The sequence below is a fragment of the Limanda limanda genome, chromosome 4 (genome assembly GCF_963576545.1).
Source record: "Limanda limanda chromosome 4, fLimLim1.1, whole genome shotgun sequence".
NCBI classification, from domain to species: Eukaryota; Metazoa; Chordata; class Actinopteri; order Pleuronectiformes; family Pleuronectidae; genus Limanda; species Limanda limanda.
Genome location: NC_083639.1, coordinates 20,421,288 through 20,437,952, shown reverse-complemented (window position 1 = coordinate 20,437,952; position 16,665 = coordinate 20,421,288). Strand labels below are relative to the sequence as shown.

At 40.4% G+C, this 16,665-nt stretch overlaps 1 protein-coding gene across 1 annotated transcript; it reads left to right on the top strand.

Annotated features, from left to right (window-relative positions):
* The first annotated feature begins 1,151 nt into the window (after window positions 1-1,151).
* txnrd3 (thioredoxin reductase 3) lies at window positions 1,152-15,780 on the top strand. The gene is made up of 16 exons (XM_061069183.1): window positions 1,152-1,484; window positions 2,153-2,213; window positions 4,016-4,125; window positions 5,599-5,706; window positions 5,949-6,021; window positions 6,130-6,249; window positions 6,382-6,524; window positions 6,984-7,099; window positions 7,679-7,904; window positions 8,220-8,312; window positions 8,757-8,833; window positions 10,907-11,063; window positions 11,197-11,304; window positions 11,717-11,812; window positions 11,916-12,050; window positions 14,586-15,780. The coding sequence occupies exons 1-16, from the start codon at window positions 1,368-1,370 to the stop codon at window positions 14,646-14,648; spliced, it is 1,803 nt and encodes a 600-aa protein (XP_060925166.1). The 5' UTR covers window positions 1,152-1,367; the 3' UTR covers window positions 14,649-15,780.
* Window positions 15,781-16,665: the final 885 nt, after the last annotated feature.

Below are 16,665 nucleotides of genomic sequence, written 5' to 3'. Positions count from 1 at the left end.
TTTTTTCCATGGTCCATGGTGTTTGCACTATTTTATCACTCTAACCCTAACCCTCTGGAAAATACATACATATTCTTATACAGTTCATCGCTGTCACTATATATTTGCAACTTCGAAAGTTACACTGCATATTTGAATGTAAAGGAATTTTTAGTATTGTATTTGAGTTTTTGACATGACACTCTTTCTACTTTGTTCTATTTGTATTTAATAATTACACAAATTACCGCCTCACTGACCTGGTAATTGTCGTCCAACTTGTACAAGACAATAAACAAACAAAATTCTATATATAAAACACTTATATATAGAATTTAAACTTGAACTGTGTATTAAATACGATGCACCTGTTACTTGTCATATACTATATTTACCAGTAGGTGGCGCTAAATAACTATGTATTTGCGTATGTATTTGCGTATGGACTTGATGGACTCAGTCCAGACTAGGTGACAAGATATAAATCTATAACTCTAAGCAGCCACATGATCATCCAGTGACTCTGCCTTGTGTTGCAAACATTAAATCTCCGCTTCACTTCTCTCTTAATTCAGGATTAGCTGTCTATCAGAAGTGCCTGTAGGCCCCCTCACTTCGGTTATAGTTGCACAAACTTAAGTAAATTCTTTATTTCTTCATCTTAACACGCGTGTAGGACTAAAATAATTGTTTTTTAATGTGAATATTTAGGGGGTGATGACAGTTTTGTGTGTTTATTTATTTTATTTATTCTATCAACAACCTTTATTATAGGCAGTCCACATACAGTATTGAAACAGAAAGATTAAATGGTCATAAATTGTCACATATCAATTATATATCAAGAAGATCAAACAGAATAAATAATCAACAATGAAAAAACGAAAGAAAACAACAACATAGAGGAAAAGGAAATAGGACGCGAGAGTTTCACTTCAAATTCATAGAAACATTGAAAAACATCGATGGTTTTGATGGATTTGTAGGTTTGTGCCTGAATGGCACGTAAAACGACAAGCCAGTGACGTTTTGTGGGTAGGTACGTTTTGAGGCCCTAGATTGAACGCGCGGGCGGAGTTCCTCCCTGTCACAGTGGCTGTTACGGTTGCAGGCGGGGAGCGAGGAGCCACGGATCGAGCGCACCCAGATAGTAAGAGCCCATAATAAAGGAGGTTTGGCGCGGCTGGTGCATGAGTCACTGACCGCAGAGGAGAGCCCCAGGCCGGCTGCTTGTTACCGCGGGCTCCCGGAGAAACAACCAAGAGACTGGAAGACTCTTTCATATCCACATCCAGAGACCCGGAGCGGCGTCATTAGACACCCCACCCTACAGCCAGTCGTGTTTCCAGGCTTTGCTCCGCGGAGGCACACGGATATCTGCTGCAAAAATGCCTCCTGTGGACCATGTCACCGGGAAGAACGAGCTCAAATCTCGGATAGAGCAGCTCATCGCTATCAACCAAGTGATGGTGTTCAGTAAAAGCTACTGTCCGTTCTGCATCAAGGTAAGACGTCCGTGTCTTCACGGGGGGGGGGGGGACCGGAAACTTCCGTCTTGTCCCGCGTAGTGGACGGGCTCGGTCTAATTGCTGGATGGTCCTTCGCTAAGTTAAGTCAGTCTGCCACTTGGACTTGAGCCCCGGTGCTAAGTTTATCACTACAGCGTTAGCAAAGCCACACAAGGCGGCTAAGGTCAGACCGGTTGACAGGCAGTGTTAGGGCGGCACCTTGTACATGAACATGTCAAGTACTATTAAGTAAGTTAGAGCCAATAGTTAGCAGCTCATCTCGGGTATACAAGTTTAATAAGTCATAGCACTTAGCTAACTGAGCACCTAAACTATGTGGAGCTCGTATACAACATGTGCTGTCGTTAAGGGTGTCCGGTGTACACGACAGCCTTATTCTTAAACGTTCCCACATAGTTAGTATCCCATTAATAGTTTAGTTTCCTGTTGCCAAATCATCTGATTCAACACAACTGAGGCACTGAGGTTAACTACTTTTAACACATACGATATTGTTCATGCTGTCATGTATATTATTACGTTGTGGTGGTGAAGTTTGCTATGAACAAAATCAATAATAAATAAAAAGTTTGTTTAAGGCTATTTGCCTATTGTTCATTTGGAAATCTGTACCATGTGACATTTGTCATTTTGTGTCTCTGCAGGTGAAAGATCTGTTCAAGGAGCTGAAAGTGGAGTGTAACTCTGTGGAGCTGGACCTATTAGGTGAGATAGACTATTATTTATTATTCTATATTAAAAGTATAAAGCGACGTGCCAAGTATAATGTTTTGTGTTGTCCGTTTGTTGATCTCTCATTTGCCTGCTATGTATTTCATCCTTCGATTTAATATGGAATATAAAACCGATTTCTATCTATTTCATGATGTACTGCTCTTTCTTTGCAGCAGTGTAAAACATGCTGAGTCACTCACAGAGGATATCTTGGCCTCGTGCCTAATCTGAGTAAACACCAACCTCCCTGCTCAGTCTCGCTGAGTTATTTCTATCACTGTCTCAGCTGCTGTGTTAGACGTCACATGCAGGCAGGTTAAAATAAATCACCATTGAGAATATTATACTGTTAGAACCTCAAGCCAACATCTGCTTGATTGTTTACTAGGGGTGGGAATTGGCAAAAATGTGACGATTCAATAGTATTGTGATATTTGGGCCACGATTCAATAGTATTGCGATTCTGCGATACTGCAAGTACTTCGATTCTGCGATATATTGCGATTCATGTCCCCATATTATTCAAAGGCTTTACAAAAAATGAGGAAAATAAGACTGCTCAACTCACTTCAAATGTCACATTTAATTCTGTGAACAACATTGTCTTCTACACATTAACTGAAGTGCAAAAACTTTGTCCTTTAACATTCAGGACACAGGACTTTTTTAATTATTTTCTGAATAGGAGACCTCTCACATGAACACTGAGCTCCCAGCACATAAATTATTTACAATTATTTAAATACAATACAGTAACATCAAGCAGACATAATAGAGTAACATAAACCTGAGAATAATCATATAAATAAGAGTAACCTAGAGCTTCAATCAAATTGAGAAAAATAAACAAATGTGCACTACTAGAGTCAAGTCCAGTTGGCTGCAAGGTCATGACCCAAAATGTTAAATTCATTTGGGAATATTGGAATTTTTGTTCAGAAAAAGGAGTTGGTCAACATGCTCAGATGTTAAAGTGCTCCTCTGGGCCGTTACTATATCTCCTGCAGTGGAGAACATCCTTTCCGCATACACACTAGGTATCTTTTTTTTAAATATTGCAATACTTTGTGCTTCAGTATCGATATTATCACGGGCGCAAAATATCGCGATACTGAACAGAATCGATTTTTTTCCCCCACCACTATTGTTTACCCTCCTGTTCAAACCCAACAGGCATATTAAAAAGCAGGTAACTATAGCAACTATGCTACTTTGCATTAAATGTCAACTGTTACCGGTGAAACAGACGGTCAGGTTTAAAGCAGACTAAAAAGTCAAGAAAATAAACTTTCATGGCATAGCAAGTTTGTGCTTAGGTTTTTCCCTCATATTTGTGGATTGTCAGGTATGATGTAAAAGAAAAGCACAACCCAGAGCTATTGCCTCATGAACATTGCACACAGTATATGGAATGAATGAGTAGTTTGTTTTAACAACTCCAGTGACTTGTTCCCCTTTTTACATCAAAAATAGCAGTTATTTACATGTTTTTTTCTTTTTTATTGTGGACAAACTCGTTCTTTCTCCCCTGGTGCGCCATTTACAAAATCACAGACGTACCAGAAACAGAGATGCTTTCACACTGTCTTGCCAGATCAGCGTGTTGACCCAGGTGTCACGTTTCATCACTGTTGGTCAGAGCTGACTTTAAGAAGGAAAAACAACAAACCAACCTGCATCTAGTCATTTGAGTGAATACTGATCGATTCCCATTGCAGACAAAAACCAGATGTTATGCACTTGGCCAGTGGAAAGTGTCTTTATGTGTTAACTATATCAACTCTTCTCTCCAGAGGATGGAACCAGCTACCAGGAGATGCTGCTTGAGATGACTGGACAGAAAACTGTTCCTAACGTCTTCATCAACAAGACGCACCTCGGAGGCTGTGACAAAACAATGCAGGTAGAGAACAAATGGGTGGCTCTGTTTGACTTGTTTTGTTCTTTGCTGCTCAGAGTACTTGTTGTGTTACTCAGTCGAATGGAATTTCCAGACACCAGCAACCGTGTTCAAACATGTCAGTTTGTTCCTGGTGACTTGATATCCAACACACAATTTTTTTTTATATACATATAATGACTCGTGAAGGGCTACAGTGTTTTCTTTCCTCTGAATACAGAGCAGAATATCAGAAGTTTTCTATATTTATAAAGCAGTTTTTCTAGTCAAAATGACCAACGTTTTTTTACGGTACAGTTTTGCCGTTCATTCAAATTCATGCAGTGCATCTATGTGCAGCATTTTGTCTATCACATCTCCCTCACACACTTGTGGCACAGCTGTCAGGGGTAATTTGGGGTTCAGTGTCTTGCCAAGGGCACAGGCAGTGAAGGACCTCCTCTGCTTTGGGGCCCTAATCTACCCAATCATATCTGTAGCTGCGAGAACCACTTCTCCTGATGCTCTGTGTGTTTTCTCTTCATGCTTGTTCTTCATTGAAAATAATATCTGAGAAAATTTTTGCCAGTGAGGTTTTTTCAGCTATTTGACATTGAAGAAACGTATCAACATCAAGCAGTTGGAATACTGAAAGCGTAATATTTCTAGCTACCATATTTCTAAAAGCGATGCATTATTTATGTCATGTCATACACTTTGATGACAGAGACTGACGTGAAACAACATTAATGCTTTAAAATCCAAAAAAGAGCTCCGTTTCCAATTTTAGGTAAATATGTGAGATTTTGATGATTTAAATATTTTTGATATTCACATTATCAGTAATCTGGATGTATTATGTTGTAGGTGGGGGTGTTACATTTCATGCAAAGGGATATTTAAGTAACAAAGTATGGACTTGCAAACTATTTTTATGATAATCATTTAATGTTTTTTTTAATTGCTGGGGTCAAAATGACCCCAAGGATAAACCATGTTAGTAAATTTGAGGATAACGGGTGGGTTACGGTTTGCTAAGAGGTCACGTCAGTGAGCCATATTAGCAAATACTAGAAATATGAGGATTATGGCTAATGCTAATAATGTCTACTGAGTTGTGCTAATGCAGGAAAATATTACGCTTGGTGTGGGGCCAGCAGCTCTCCCTTTGTATTTACCACTTAGTGTTAAGTGAAATTAGCTGGTAAACAAGCTTAAATGGACTGCATATTAAGTATTGGATCTCAGCAGTGCACAATGTGAACTTTAATTTAAGAGATGTGAGAATTTAATTAATTAATTTGATCTGATTGTTTTCCTCAATGAATCCCTTGGTTTATAAAATGTTGGAAATTTGTGAAACATTTTCTTAATGTTTTCCTAAAGCTTAATGACAGATCTTGAAATGATTTTCATATTTGAAATTGGTTGTGCTTATTGTAGCCTTGTGAGTTGTATTTTAGGTATTGATCAGTCTTGTGTTCATGTTTGTGTCAGGCTTACAAAGATGGCAGCCTGCAGCAGCTCCTGAGTGGTGAAAACGAATCCTACGACTACGACCTGATAGTCATCGGCGGAGGATCTGGAGGCCTGGCCTGCTCAAAGGTGACGAGATAAGCTCCAACACACTGACACTGGTACCTGTTCAAACCCTTAGAGGCTGCTGCTCTGTGGTGCAACTCTGTGGCTTGTCAGAGGATCCGAGTGAAACTCAAGCTGTGGTTACTAATAACCGCATCACAACGTTAGATCTGTTTGAACCATTAACTGAACACTTCTGTTGAGATTTCAAAAGATGTTGGGTAATCTGTTAAACGTTACAGTAACATTGACTCTGTTGACAACAGGAAGCTGCTTTATTGGGGAAGAAGGTCATGGTGCTGGACTATGTTGTTCCCACACCTAAAGGAACCACCTGGGGTAAGATGCTTCCACTTCAGGATACCGACTTGGATGCACGTAATACAGTAATTATTTGCTAACTGAAAATTTCCTTGTGTCGTTCATGGCTTCTGCTGGGTCAATCAGGTCTTGGTGGAACTTGTGTGAACGTGGGCTGCATTCCCAAGAAGCTGATGCACCAGACGGCCATGTTGGGTACTGCCATGCAGGACGCACGCAAGTTTGGCTGGGAGTTTGACGAGAAAGGTTAGGGGCTCAGATAACCAATCCACAAAGTCATGAAGTCTCAACGGCTAGCTGTAGTAAATCGGAAGCAAGCCGTGTCTAGAGGTGCGTTTTGTCATTCTGCTAATTACGTGGATGTGTGTCTGTCCTCAGTGAAACACAACTGGGAGACGATGACGACGGCGGTGAGCAGCTACATTGGCTCGTTGAACTGGGGCTACAGGGTGGCACTAAGAGACAAGGATGTCACCTATGTCAATGCCTATGCAGAGTTCACTGAACCACACAAAATCAAGGTAACTGAGTACTTTTCATATAAAGGAACCTTCTGTGTGTGTGTGCAGATGTTTAACTTGGATTGCTGGTTTGGTTTGACTCTTAAGAGACTTGACAACATTGTTTTATGTATATTAATTTATTTTACCCTAGTTGGTCAAGTTATCATCTCAAATCTCATCTCTATTATAGGCTGTCTTCCTTGTATCTAGTCTGTCGTTATGGTGACCCAGTTGTCTTGAATCGACCTTGCTAAACATCTTGCCTCCCCTACAGGCTGCCATCTCAACATTGTTGTCACTGGCCTTCCTCCTTGTGATCACATTACTAGCTGCACCATGATTCATGAATGTTTCAAAACATCCTGTACATCATTGACAAATATTTTCTTCTTGACGAATCAGTCAGAATTGCTTGTTGTAACTCCGCTCCTTGCCTCAACAATATTTTGAAAGCTTCTGTTTTGTGTTTTCTGACAGGCGACAAACAAACGAGGGAAGGAGACATTTTATACCGCAGCAACTTTTATCCTAGCTACAGGTGAGAGGCCACGCTATCTGGGCGTCCCTGGAGACAAGGAGTACAGCATCACCAGGTGAGCACACAAGGTCCACTACATGCTACATGATAGCTGTACTGTAATAACAGTCATGTCTAATAACATGCTTTGATAATGAAAGCTCTGTGCAGAACCAGGATTCAGCAGATGCATGATCTGTGAAAACACAAACACGCCCTTTAATGATCTGGAGTCTTGTTGCCTCTGCAGGTGGTAATACCTCTGGGTATCCGTTAATCTCCCAGCAGTCTAAATGTTGTGTAAGATTGTGGTGTTTTTTCACGGGATTATGCTGCCGTTTTGACAAACTGCAAATGGTCTCGTGCTGCTCAATCAGTTCCACAAAGAAAAGGTGGAAGTGTGACATAATACACAACCCCAGTCTGGACACATCTGTAATGCAGAGTTATTTTGTGTCCATTACTGTTTTGTTTACCTGAGCATGTAGTATGAAGAGCTGCCATTTTGTATATTTAATCAGGAATCCTCTGCTTCCTGCTCTCACTTAAAAAGCAAACCAACAATTTGAAAAGTGATGTTTGCTTGTCGGAGAAGCTTTGTTTTTACCTTTCACTGTTTGACGTCCTCCGCTCTTTGTCTTTGTTATTCCACAAGCGATGACCTCTTCTCGTTGCCTTACTGCCCGGGAAAGACTTTGGTTATCGGTGCGTCCTACGTGGCCCTGGAGTGCGGTGGTTTCCTAGCCGGCCTGGGCATTGACGTTACCGTCATGGTGCGGTCCATTCTGCTGAGAGGCTTTGACCAGGAAATGGCCAACCGTGCTGGGGAGCACATGGAGGAACATGGTGTAAAGTTCCTCCGTAAATATGTCCCTGTGAAGGTGAGTGTTAACTGGTGCTGTCTCCAATGGAAATATTGTCAAATTGAAAAATAGTCGAAAGTTAAAATTGGCAAATATGCATTACACAGTAAATAAAATAAAACTAGACTTTTTTGAAGATAGATGTTGATGTAAAAAACGTGATCTTACAAATTGTAAGACAACAGGCGGTCAGCAGATTGTGATCTGTGCATAACCAAGTTTATTGTCTGTACGTATTATATCATAAATCTTACAATCTTATTTTTAAGCTTAACCTTTGACAGAAGGTCAAAGATTGTTTTCCCCTCTGACTCTCCTGCATCTGTGTGTCAGATAGAGGAGCTGGAAGCAGGCACTCCTGGCAGGCTGAAGGTGACAGCTAAGTCCACAGACTCAGACGAGATCATCGAGGAAGAGTTTAACACCGTATGTACTCATCTATCGTGTCATCTTTCCTGTTACTCCATGTTCTACAAGTTATTTATGACGTTTCTCTCTGGCCTCATGTTGTATGGAATTCCAAAGTGTTCAGTCATGAAAGACATAATATAGTCAATTGCCACATTAATATGTTGTACTTAAAATGGAAAAGAAAACAGTAGTTGTGTGATAGTTAAAGAAATCATTGACTAGAATTCTGTCTGGGGTCAAAGTAACAAATTAAATGATTAAAGTGCACATGAATAAAAAGAGAAAGAAAGTATCGAGTGATTTCATTTGAAACTGGTTTGATGAAAACCACAATGTTGATTTTAGAAATTGCCCTTTATTTCATAATTTTCTCACAATGAAAAAAGGGAACTATTTATTTTAACACATGTAATTTCCTACTTTTTTTCAAATAACAAAAAACTTTGCTCTGTTCTTCAGGTGTTGGTAGCAGTGGGGCGAGACGCATGCACAGACAAGCTTGGACTGGACAAAACAGGCGTCACAGTCAACCCCAAGTAAGTTTATTATCTCCATTGCATCTTTTTTTTAACTAGGCAGTCTTCTTTATTCAGGGTTCGTACGGTCATGGAAAACCTGGAAAAGTCATGGAATTTTAAAATGTGTTTTTCCAGGCCTGGAAAAGTCATGGAAAAAAATAATTTCCCAAAAGTTTTGGAAAAGTCATGGAAATTTGTTATATTCTTATTTTCATGTCGTTCGTTTTAGGGATGGGCATAAATACTCGACTATTGATTAATTGATCATTAAGAATTTCATTGATGACATGTTTTCATCGATAAACTATTGCATGTTCGCTATGTGGCAGGAGGTCGGAATATCCGAGTTGCCCTGAACGCAGCACAGCGTGTCTGTTAGCAGCTGGAGGAAGCAGCCCGGAGCTAAGCCTCCGCGGCTCGGCTTCATGTCCGCACACGGACCCTCAGTCCACGCGGAGGGTAACCCGGACAGACCCGGGTCTGGGTGAGGGGTTCCGGGAGTGAGGGCGTTACAACGACCGGACTGAGAGGTCGAGAGCCGTCAGATCGAGCTAGCTCTCAGCGGCTAGCTGCTCTCTCAGCGGGGCTTAGGAGGACAGCAGCGCTTATTTACAAGTGTAACATTGAACGGATCCTGTTTAACTGCAACAAGAGTTGTTAATCTTGTAATAAAGATCTCAATGAGGAAACACGCTGTTTTTTCTATTTTCACTGCATTTTAATATAGGCTATAAATAGTGAATTTTAATATAAAAATATGAATGATTAATCGAAAAATTGATCGTTAATTCTTCCGACGATCGATTAAGACAATTTAATCGAATGCCCATCCCTAGTTCATTTACGCTGAGTTTTAAATAATTCATACATTTTTAAAGAAATATGCTCAAAATATAAGCAGGCATACTTTGGTTTGTGTCATTTAAGGTGTGCTGTATGCCTTGGAATTCTCATTGTTAGTTTGAATACTACATTTTGTCACTTTTTCGCGTATACACCGAGATTTCACGCAATGTTCGGTCATGGAAATTTGGTTAAAAGTCATGGAAAAGTCATGGAAATCCATTGGTCAAAATGTGTATGAACCCTGTTTATTACTCATTGCAGCCTGTGCCTTTAAGACTCATAGTGCAGTCATAGTGATTCAGCAGTTCTTTCCGTCCTGTGGCTCTCTTCGGGGGTTGTGCGTGCGTGCGTGTGCTGGGGATTTTATCAAGAAGAAGGAGGGGGGGTTGTCTTGTTAGTAAAGTGAGAAAGCCTTCATACAGTGTCAGCAGGTTTTCAACAGGTTATCAAAGTGTAAGAGCTTAACATGCAGTTGTCATTACTTTACATCATCTACTCAGATTGCTTTGACTCAGTTTGGCTTCATGTTCCTCTTCTATGCATTTCCTTTTCCCCTCTTTCCTACCTGTTAGTAATTTCAGGGATCTGGTTAGAAAACTAGAGCTAAATGGAATGTTTTGCAGTTGATAATATATTGCTAATGTTACTGAATTGTAGCATTTTCTTTGAGGATATCTTTCTACCTCTTTTGAATGACTGAACGGTTCAGACTGAGGCTAACAGGGATTAAGAGAGCATGAGGCCAGTTTATGAGAGTGCTCTGAGTCATATGCCCCAGTCTTATGACCATAGTAGTATTTAGATGAAGCTGACACAAAGCCTCAGGGCCCCCGGAGTCAGGGGCCACTTTAAGGTTTGCATGATCTGCTGCTTGACAGAGTAGAATGTAAACATGGTTTATAAAAAATACTGCTCCACACACATCGCTCCATGCAGCCAAACATGACCTTACGGTGCGTTCACACTGAACACGCAATGCATTCAAAGTCGATGCAAAGATGCGTGTAGATGCAAAACTTGCATCTCTCACTCCGGGCGTCGAAACAATCAGATTAGCTTGACACGATGTTGTGTCATCTGATCAGCGCTGTGAATGAAACTCACCAGATATACTAAGCGCACTGTCAGATATAATATTGGTTAAATTGTAGGCAAATACATGTCATTCATTACACTAAAAAGCCACAACATTTAGATCAAGTATGTTTTATTCTTCCTTGCTGAATTCTCCATACCAACCTCTAGGAATGGAAAAATTCCAGTGAACGATGAAGAGCAGACCAATGTGCCCCATATCTACGCCATCGGAGACATTCTGGAGGGCAAGTGGGAGCTGACGCCTGTCGCCATCCAGGCTGGCAAGCTGCTAGCACGACGCCTTTATGGGGGATCAACGCTCAAGGTACACGGGCATCAAGAGACACTTGGACTGACGAACTCAATGATTCCCTCTGCACAATCTCGCAACATGAGACAATAGGAGGTTTTATTGTAACTGACAACCAAGAGTAATTATTAAATATCTGTTTGTGCAGTGTGACTACATCAACGTTCCCACGACTGTTTTCACTCCACTGGAGTACGGCTCCTGCGGTCTGTCAGAGGACAAAGCCACTGAGCTCTACGGGCTAGACAACCTGGAGGTAACACATGCACGCTCTCACACAGACTCATCTGAATAATTTATTAGTTATCACGTTCAACTTACTGTGAACATTGAACTGTGCTGACTCACTTTGGCATGTTGGTAAACCTGTATTTTTGAGATGAAGTTTGTTGCCTCTGACAATAAAAGAACTTGTCCAGTCAGATAGTTTTGTCGACTGCATATTTGTAACTATGTGACAATCACTGCTCTTATCTGTCTCCTATTTTTTGTGTTGATGGTCCGTGTGACAGCCACAAGATATATATCGCTCCATTCATTTTATTTCAGTTATACAATCCCTGTGTTGTATTCATTTCACGCCACGGATCTAGGCATTTTATTTATAAGATGCAGCTGGTTGCTGTTTACGGCCATGGACCTTCACTGTGTTTGTTGTCTGTGTTCAGGTGTACCACAGTCTGTTCTGGCCTCTGGAGTTCACTGTGCCTGGCAGAGACAACAACAAATGCTACGCCAAGATCATCTGCAATAAACTCGACAATGTGAGATCAGTAATACTTTAATATATTTGTGAGAACTAAGAACATAGCAACTAACAACTTTAACTCCTTGACATGTCACATAAATGATGTTTTGGTTTTGTAGGATCGAGTCATTGGGTTCCACTACCTGGGCCCCAACGCAGGAGAGGTGACGCAGGGTTTCGGTACAGCCATGAAATGTAGAGTCACCAAGGAGCAGCTGGACGGCACCATTGGCATTCACCCGACCTGTGCTGAGGTGAGAAGACAACTCACTGTTTGCCACTTTTTTTTTTTTTTTCATGCTTCTGCACCAGGGACTAATGTGGCCAGAGGTGTTATGTTTTGGAGTTTGTTTCTGAACCCCTTGAAAGTACTTCTTTTAACTTGGTAGAAATGTTGACTGGAACACAAGGATGACCTGGTTAGATTTTGGTGTTACCTCACCACTTTCTCATTCTTGTGAGCATGCTTTGTCAGGAACACCTGAAGAAAATGTCATATGTATCCCTGTCCCTTAGTGGTCGGATTCAGTTTTGGTCACTTCAGTTAAATTCAAGCCGACAGTCTGTACTAATAATTCTGTGGTCAGTTTCCCAAAACAACCCAAGGCATCTCAGTGTCTGGAGGGACCGCTAACGTTTTCACTTTTGCTGAGTTTATGCTTAAATGTCAACTTCGTATTAGTGGTCTGAAAGTCCAAACAGATTTTCACAAGGCAAACAAACAGAACCATGGTCCAGTTTTATCCATAACCTCTTTTGGTTGGACTCAGTTGTGGTCCGTTGGTCCAGACCATAGTTTGAGGTACCTTTTCACTCCAAACAAGGTTGGTGAGAAAGCACCTCAAAGCATTTCTGACCAAGCAACTACATCACACCTCGCCTTCACACCAGCAGATATTTGTAACAGGAGGTTTAGCTGTGAAAATTCATCAGTGTTTGTAATAAGATTAAAAAAAAAAGTGGCATGAAATCTAAAATTGGTTCAGACCTGATGCAGAGCTGTGGGGGCGTGGCTTCTTAATGTGTCATTTAGCCTGAAGGTACGGCGTCTTACCTTTTGAGCCAGAAAACAAGTCAGTCTTTTTTTGTCTGTTTTAAAAAACTGTTAAACTCTCATTAGACTAATCAAAGAGCAATATGACGTCTTGAAGTCTTATGTCACTTTATGTAACCAAGCCCAGTGCTTAGGAAACATGTCATGGTGTAACAGAACGTGACTGTTTCACACTGTCAAACGTCTGTTAACTAACAAGTAAGAACACAGGAAAATCTGAAAATGCAGAACTGATGGAGGAAACGGTTTGTGTAGATGTCATGCCAGGACATTACAGACTGATTTCAAAGAATTGCACTTGGGCTTCTTGAACAGTATGAAATGTGATTAAGACGGCGACAGTCAATCTGCTGTTTTTCTTTGCTAATCTGTGTGAATGATCTGACTGCCACACATTTGGTCAGACCATATTAATTCACAGCTTTAACACGTCTATGTTTTTATCATCGGGTGAAAGGTCATTTTGGTTATTTTTTAACATTTATTTTCAAACCTCAACTTAATACTAGCTGAACATTAAGGCTTTTATAAATGAGGTAATTTCCTAAAACCAAACGCCACAGGGGAAAATCCTTTACCAGTGACAGTCCTATGCATTTCATTAATTAATCCAATTATTTTAAGATGGTAAGATTCACAAAGTTGCATGAATGCACTGACATAAAGGTGAAAACAACTATTGCAAAGAAAAGGCATAATGTCCACAAAGGATGTGAAATGACTACAGATTGAAAACAAGATAATGGGGCATACCTCAAAGAGACAAAGTTAAACAAAACGATAAACAAAGTGTATGCAAAGAGATTGAGATTAACTCCGGACCAATACATTTTTACCTCCTTTTAGTGAAAAATATTGTTTATACATAGTTACTTATTTTATATTTAAATTGTTTCCACCTCTCTAAATGGTTCAACAAAGAAAGACTTAACTCATTTAAGGAAAGTGTCGATCATTATGTGGTGATCAGTGATGATATTGTGCCGGTCATTTCAATCAAAATCAACTTATAAAATGTAGGCGGTCTGAAACTGTGTGTTCGCGAGTCAGTGCAAGAGAGGGAGGGAAAAGGGAGCGTGTGTGCAACGTGATATCGCCCTTATCTTTAAAAGCCATTTACTTTCCCTCAAGTTCTGGGACTGTCTGTAATGGAGCTGCCTAATTTGGTTATAGTAATCAACCACTTGTAGTGATCAGTTTGGCCCGGACATATGTGATCCCTATTAGCTGTTGCCACTTTGTTTTTAACGCTGCATATGTCTGTAATCGGGGAAAACAAGCAACAAGCAATAAGCATGCATGTCAGGGACAGAGTAACACATAGTGCAGCTTACATTAACTGCATGGTGCTCAGACACAAACAAATGCCTGTTGGGCTTGGTAAATTTTCCCTCCATGTTTGGACAGAAAAGTGTGACCAATGCTGCACTTCATAAATAAAATAATCCCACAGTAAGACTGAATCGTACCTTATCTATCAGTAGCTGCCTCCTGTATCTTTAAATAACCAGATCAAGGTCTATTGCCCCTGATGTTTTAGTGTTTGCAATTACATTTCATAATCAACTTATGCCACAAATCTCTGAGATTGTGGTTTACACACAGCCAAAATATTCACTCATTTTTTAGTTTGATTCCAGGTAGCCTCTAGAAAAAGTTAGGACACAATGTCTGTAAAAGCCACATAATGAAACTGCACTGCCTAACGTGTGTGTCTGTCTCTATATCCTCTCAGATCTTTACCACCATGGAAGTGACCAAGAGCTCCGGTGGAGACATCACCCAGTCGGGCTGCTGAGGTTAAACCCTGCTTGTTTAGCGGGCTGCTCTCACGTTCCACTCCCTCTCTACTCCGCTCAGCCTCACCTCACACTGCTCACTTTACAGGGCAGCTGTGTCTCAGGGCAAGGCTCACACCACAGCCAGCGTCTGAATCATTTTGGTTCACCGATGAGCTGAGAGGTGGCTGAAAGAATCCCGAGCTGAGGCTGAGCGAGTCTCCAGCTCTGAGGAAGTTTAATGTGAGGGCAGCCTGCTGAACAGCGGGGTTACTCTGCTGATCTCCTGGGCTTCACCAGTGTGATGTTCTCAGAGAAGCACCAACACACACACACACACACACCCTTTGAGTGTGAGTGTTTGGGCTGTTTTTGACGTCCTGGCCTGTAACCTCAAATGATGAGGTGGGCGAGGATCGATGTCCCTCTGCAGAAGCACCTGATGGTCCCCAACCCTTCGTCCAACCCCAACTTCAAACATTTATCATTCACTCCCCAGTTTACACCCGGTGCGAAGGCTGAATTAGACTTCAGTAGAACAGATTGAAACAAGCATACACAGGGTTTGAACGGCTGCACGGCTCTGAACTCTGCTGCAGCGTAATTATTTCATTTGGTGTGTGTGTGTATTCGTCGAATAAATGTTGAGCCTTCATCATTCAGCACATTCCTCTTATATGATCTTTATATAATATAAAGGTCTGTACATGTTGTCAATATTTGTGTCTGGTGTGAGGAGGCACCAGGGTTTTTCTGCCGTGACAAGAACATTTGTCCCTCCAAAGTGTTTATTTAAAACAAGCCTGCACAGAGAAGAAGAGCCAGCAGGTGAACACCTCTCAAACCTCTGCTGTGCTGCATCACAACACGTTCAGACACACTCAAATGGAAAATAAATACTGTACTGAATGTGGTTTCAACAAAACATTTTCTTAAAATTTGTACTCTTATTAATTTAATGCTTTGTGTGTTGCATCTTGCTGTTTGCCTCTGCCTTATCTGTATGTAAGCGATATATTCAGTCTTCTAGAGGACAGCACCCGGGGTGCCCTCAGTGAGTTAGTCAGTGATATAAACGACTTGTTCGTTGGTGTCAAACCACTGTAGATTACTTCTCTCTTAAGATTTAATAAAGGAAGAGTTAACCTTCAATTTGTCTGACTCTTCACTTTTATAAATCATTAAAGAAAACAAACGGTATATGATTTGTTTTCTACAGAGTTCTTGTTCTTACTGGTTTATAGTCAGAACATTGGCAAATTGTCGGCCTAAGTTATTAAAGGACCAGTGTAACGTGTCCACTTTTCAAAGCTTATCACTGTTGTTTTTAGTCATTGATATTCCATTACATAAGGTTGTTACATAGTGTCTACAACAAACTGTTGCTTAATTGATTTTAGGGCTGGGCAAGTTAACTCGAGTTAACTCAAGTGATGAGTTAACTCGATTAATTATTTTATCTCGCATTCACTCAGGTTTGATTATTTATTGTTTTATTGTGAAAGTCAGGCTTTTATTTTGTGAAAGTCTGTTGCTGACTGCTGCAGAACAGGAAAAAAGAAAATAATTGGCGGATAAACAATCGAGTTAACTCATCACTTGAGTTAACTCGATTAAAACGAGTTAACTTGCCCAGCCCTAATTGATTTACAACCACTGATGAAAAGATGCAGTCCTGTAACAAATTGACCTAGTTTCTTATGTAAATGGACACTTGATGTTATCAACAATGGTTATAAAGTTATGAATATATTTTGGCACATTTCATGATAACCCATGGTTCACAATAATTGAAATGGTGATATAGATACATTTTGTCGATTTTTTTACAATGTGTAAGTGAAATAGTCCATATTTGACATTTGTTGTTTAAAAAAAAAAAAAACTCTAAATGCCTCTTCCCTCCTCGATGACTTTTATGTAACATTTTATCTCAAATTTTATTTAATGAAGTCACTTCCTCATCCAACAGCCAATCATATGAAACCTAACAATATAGACATAGGGTTACAGTATCATTAGGAAAAATGCCATGAT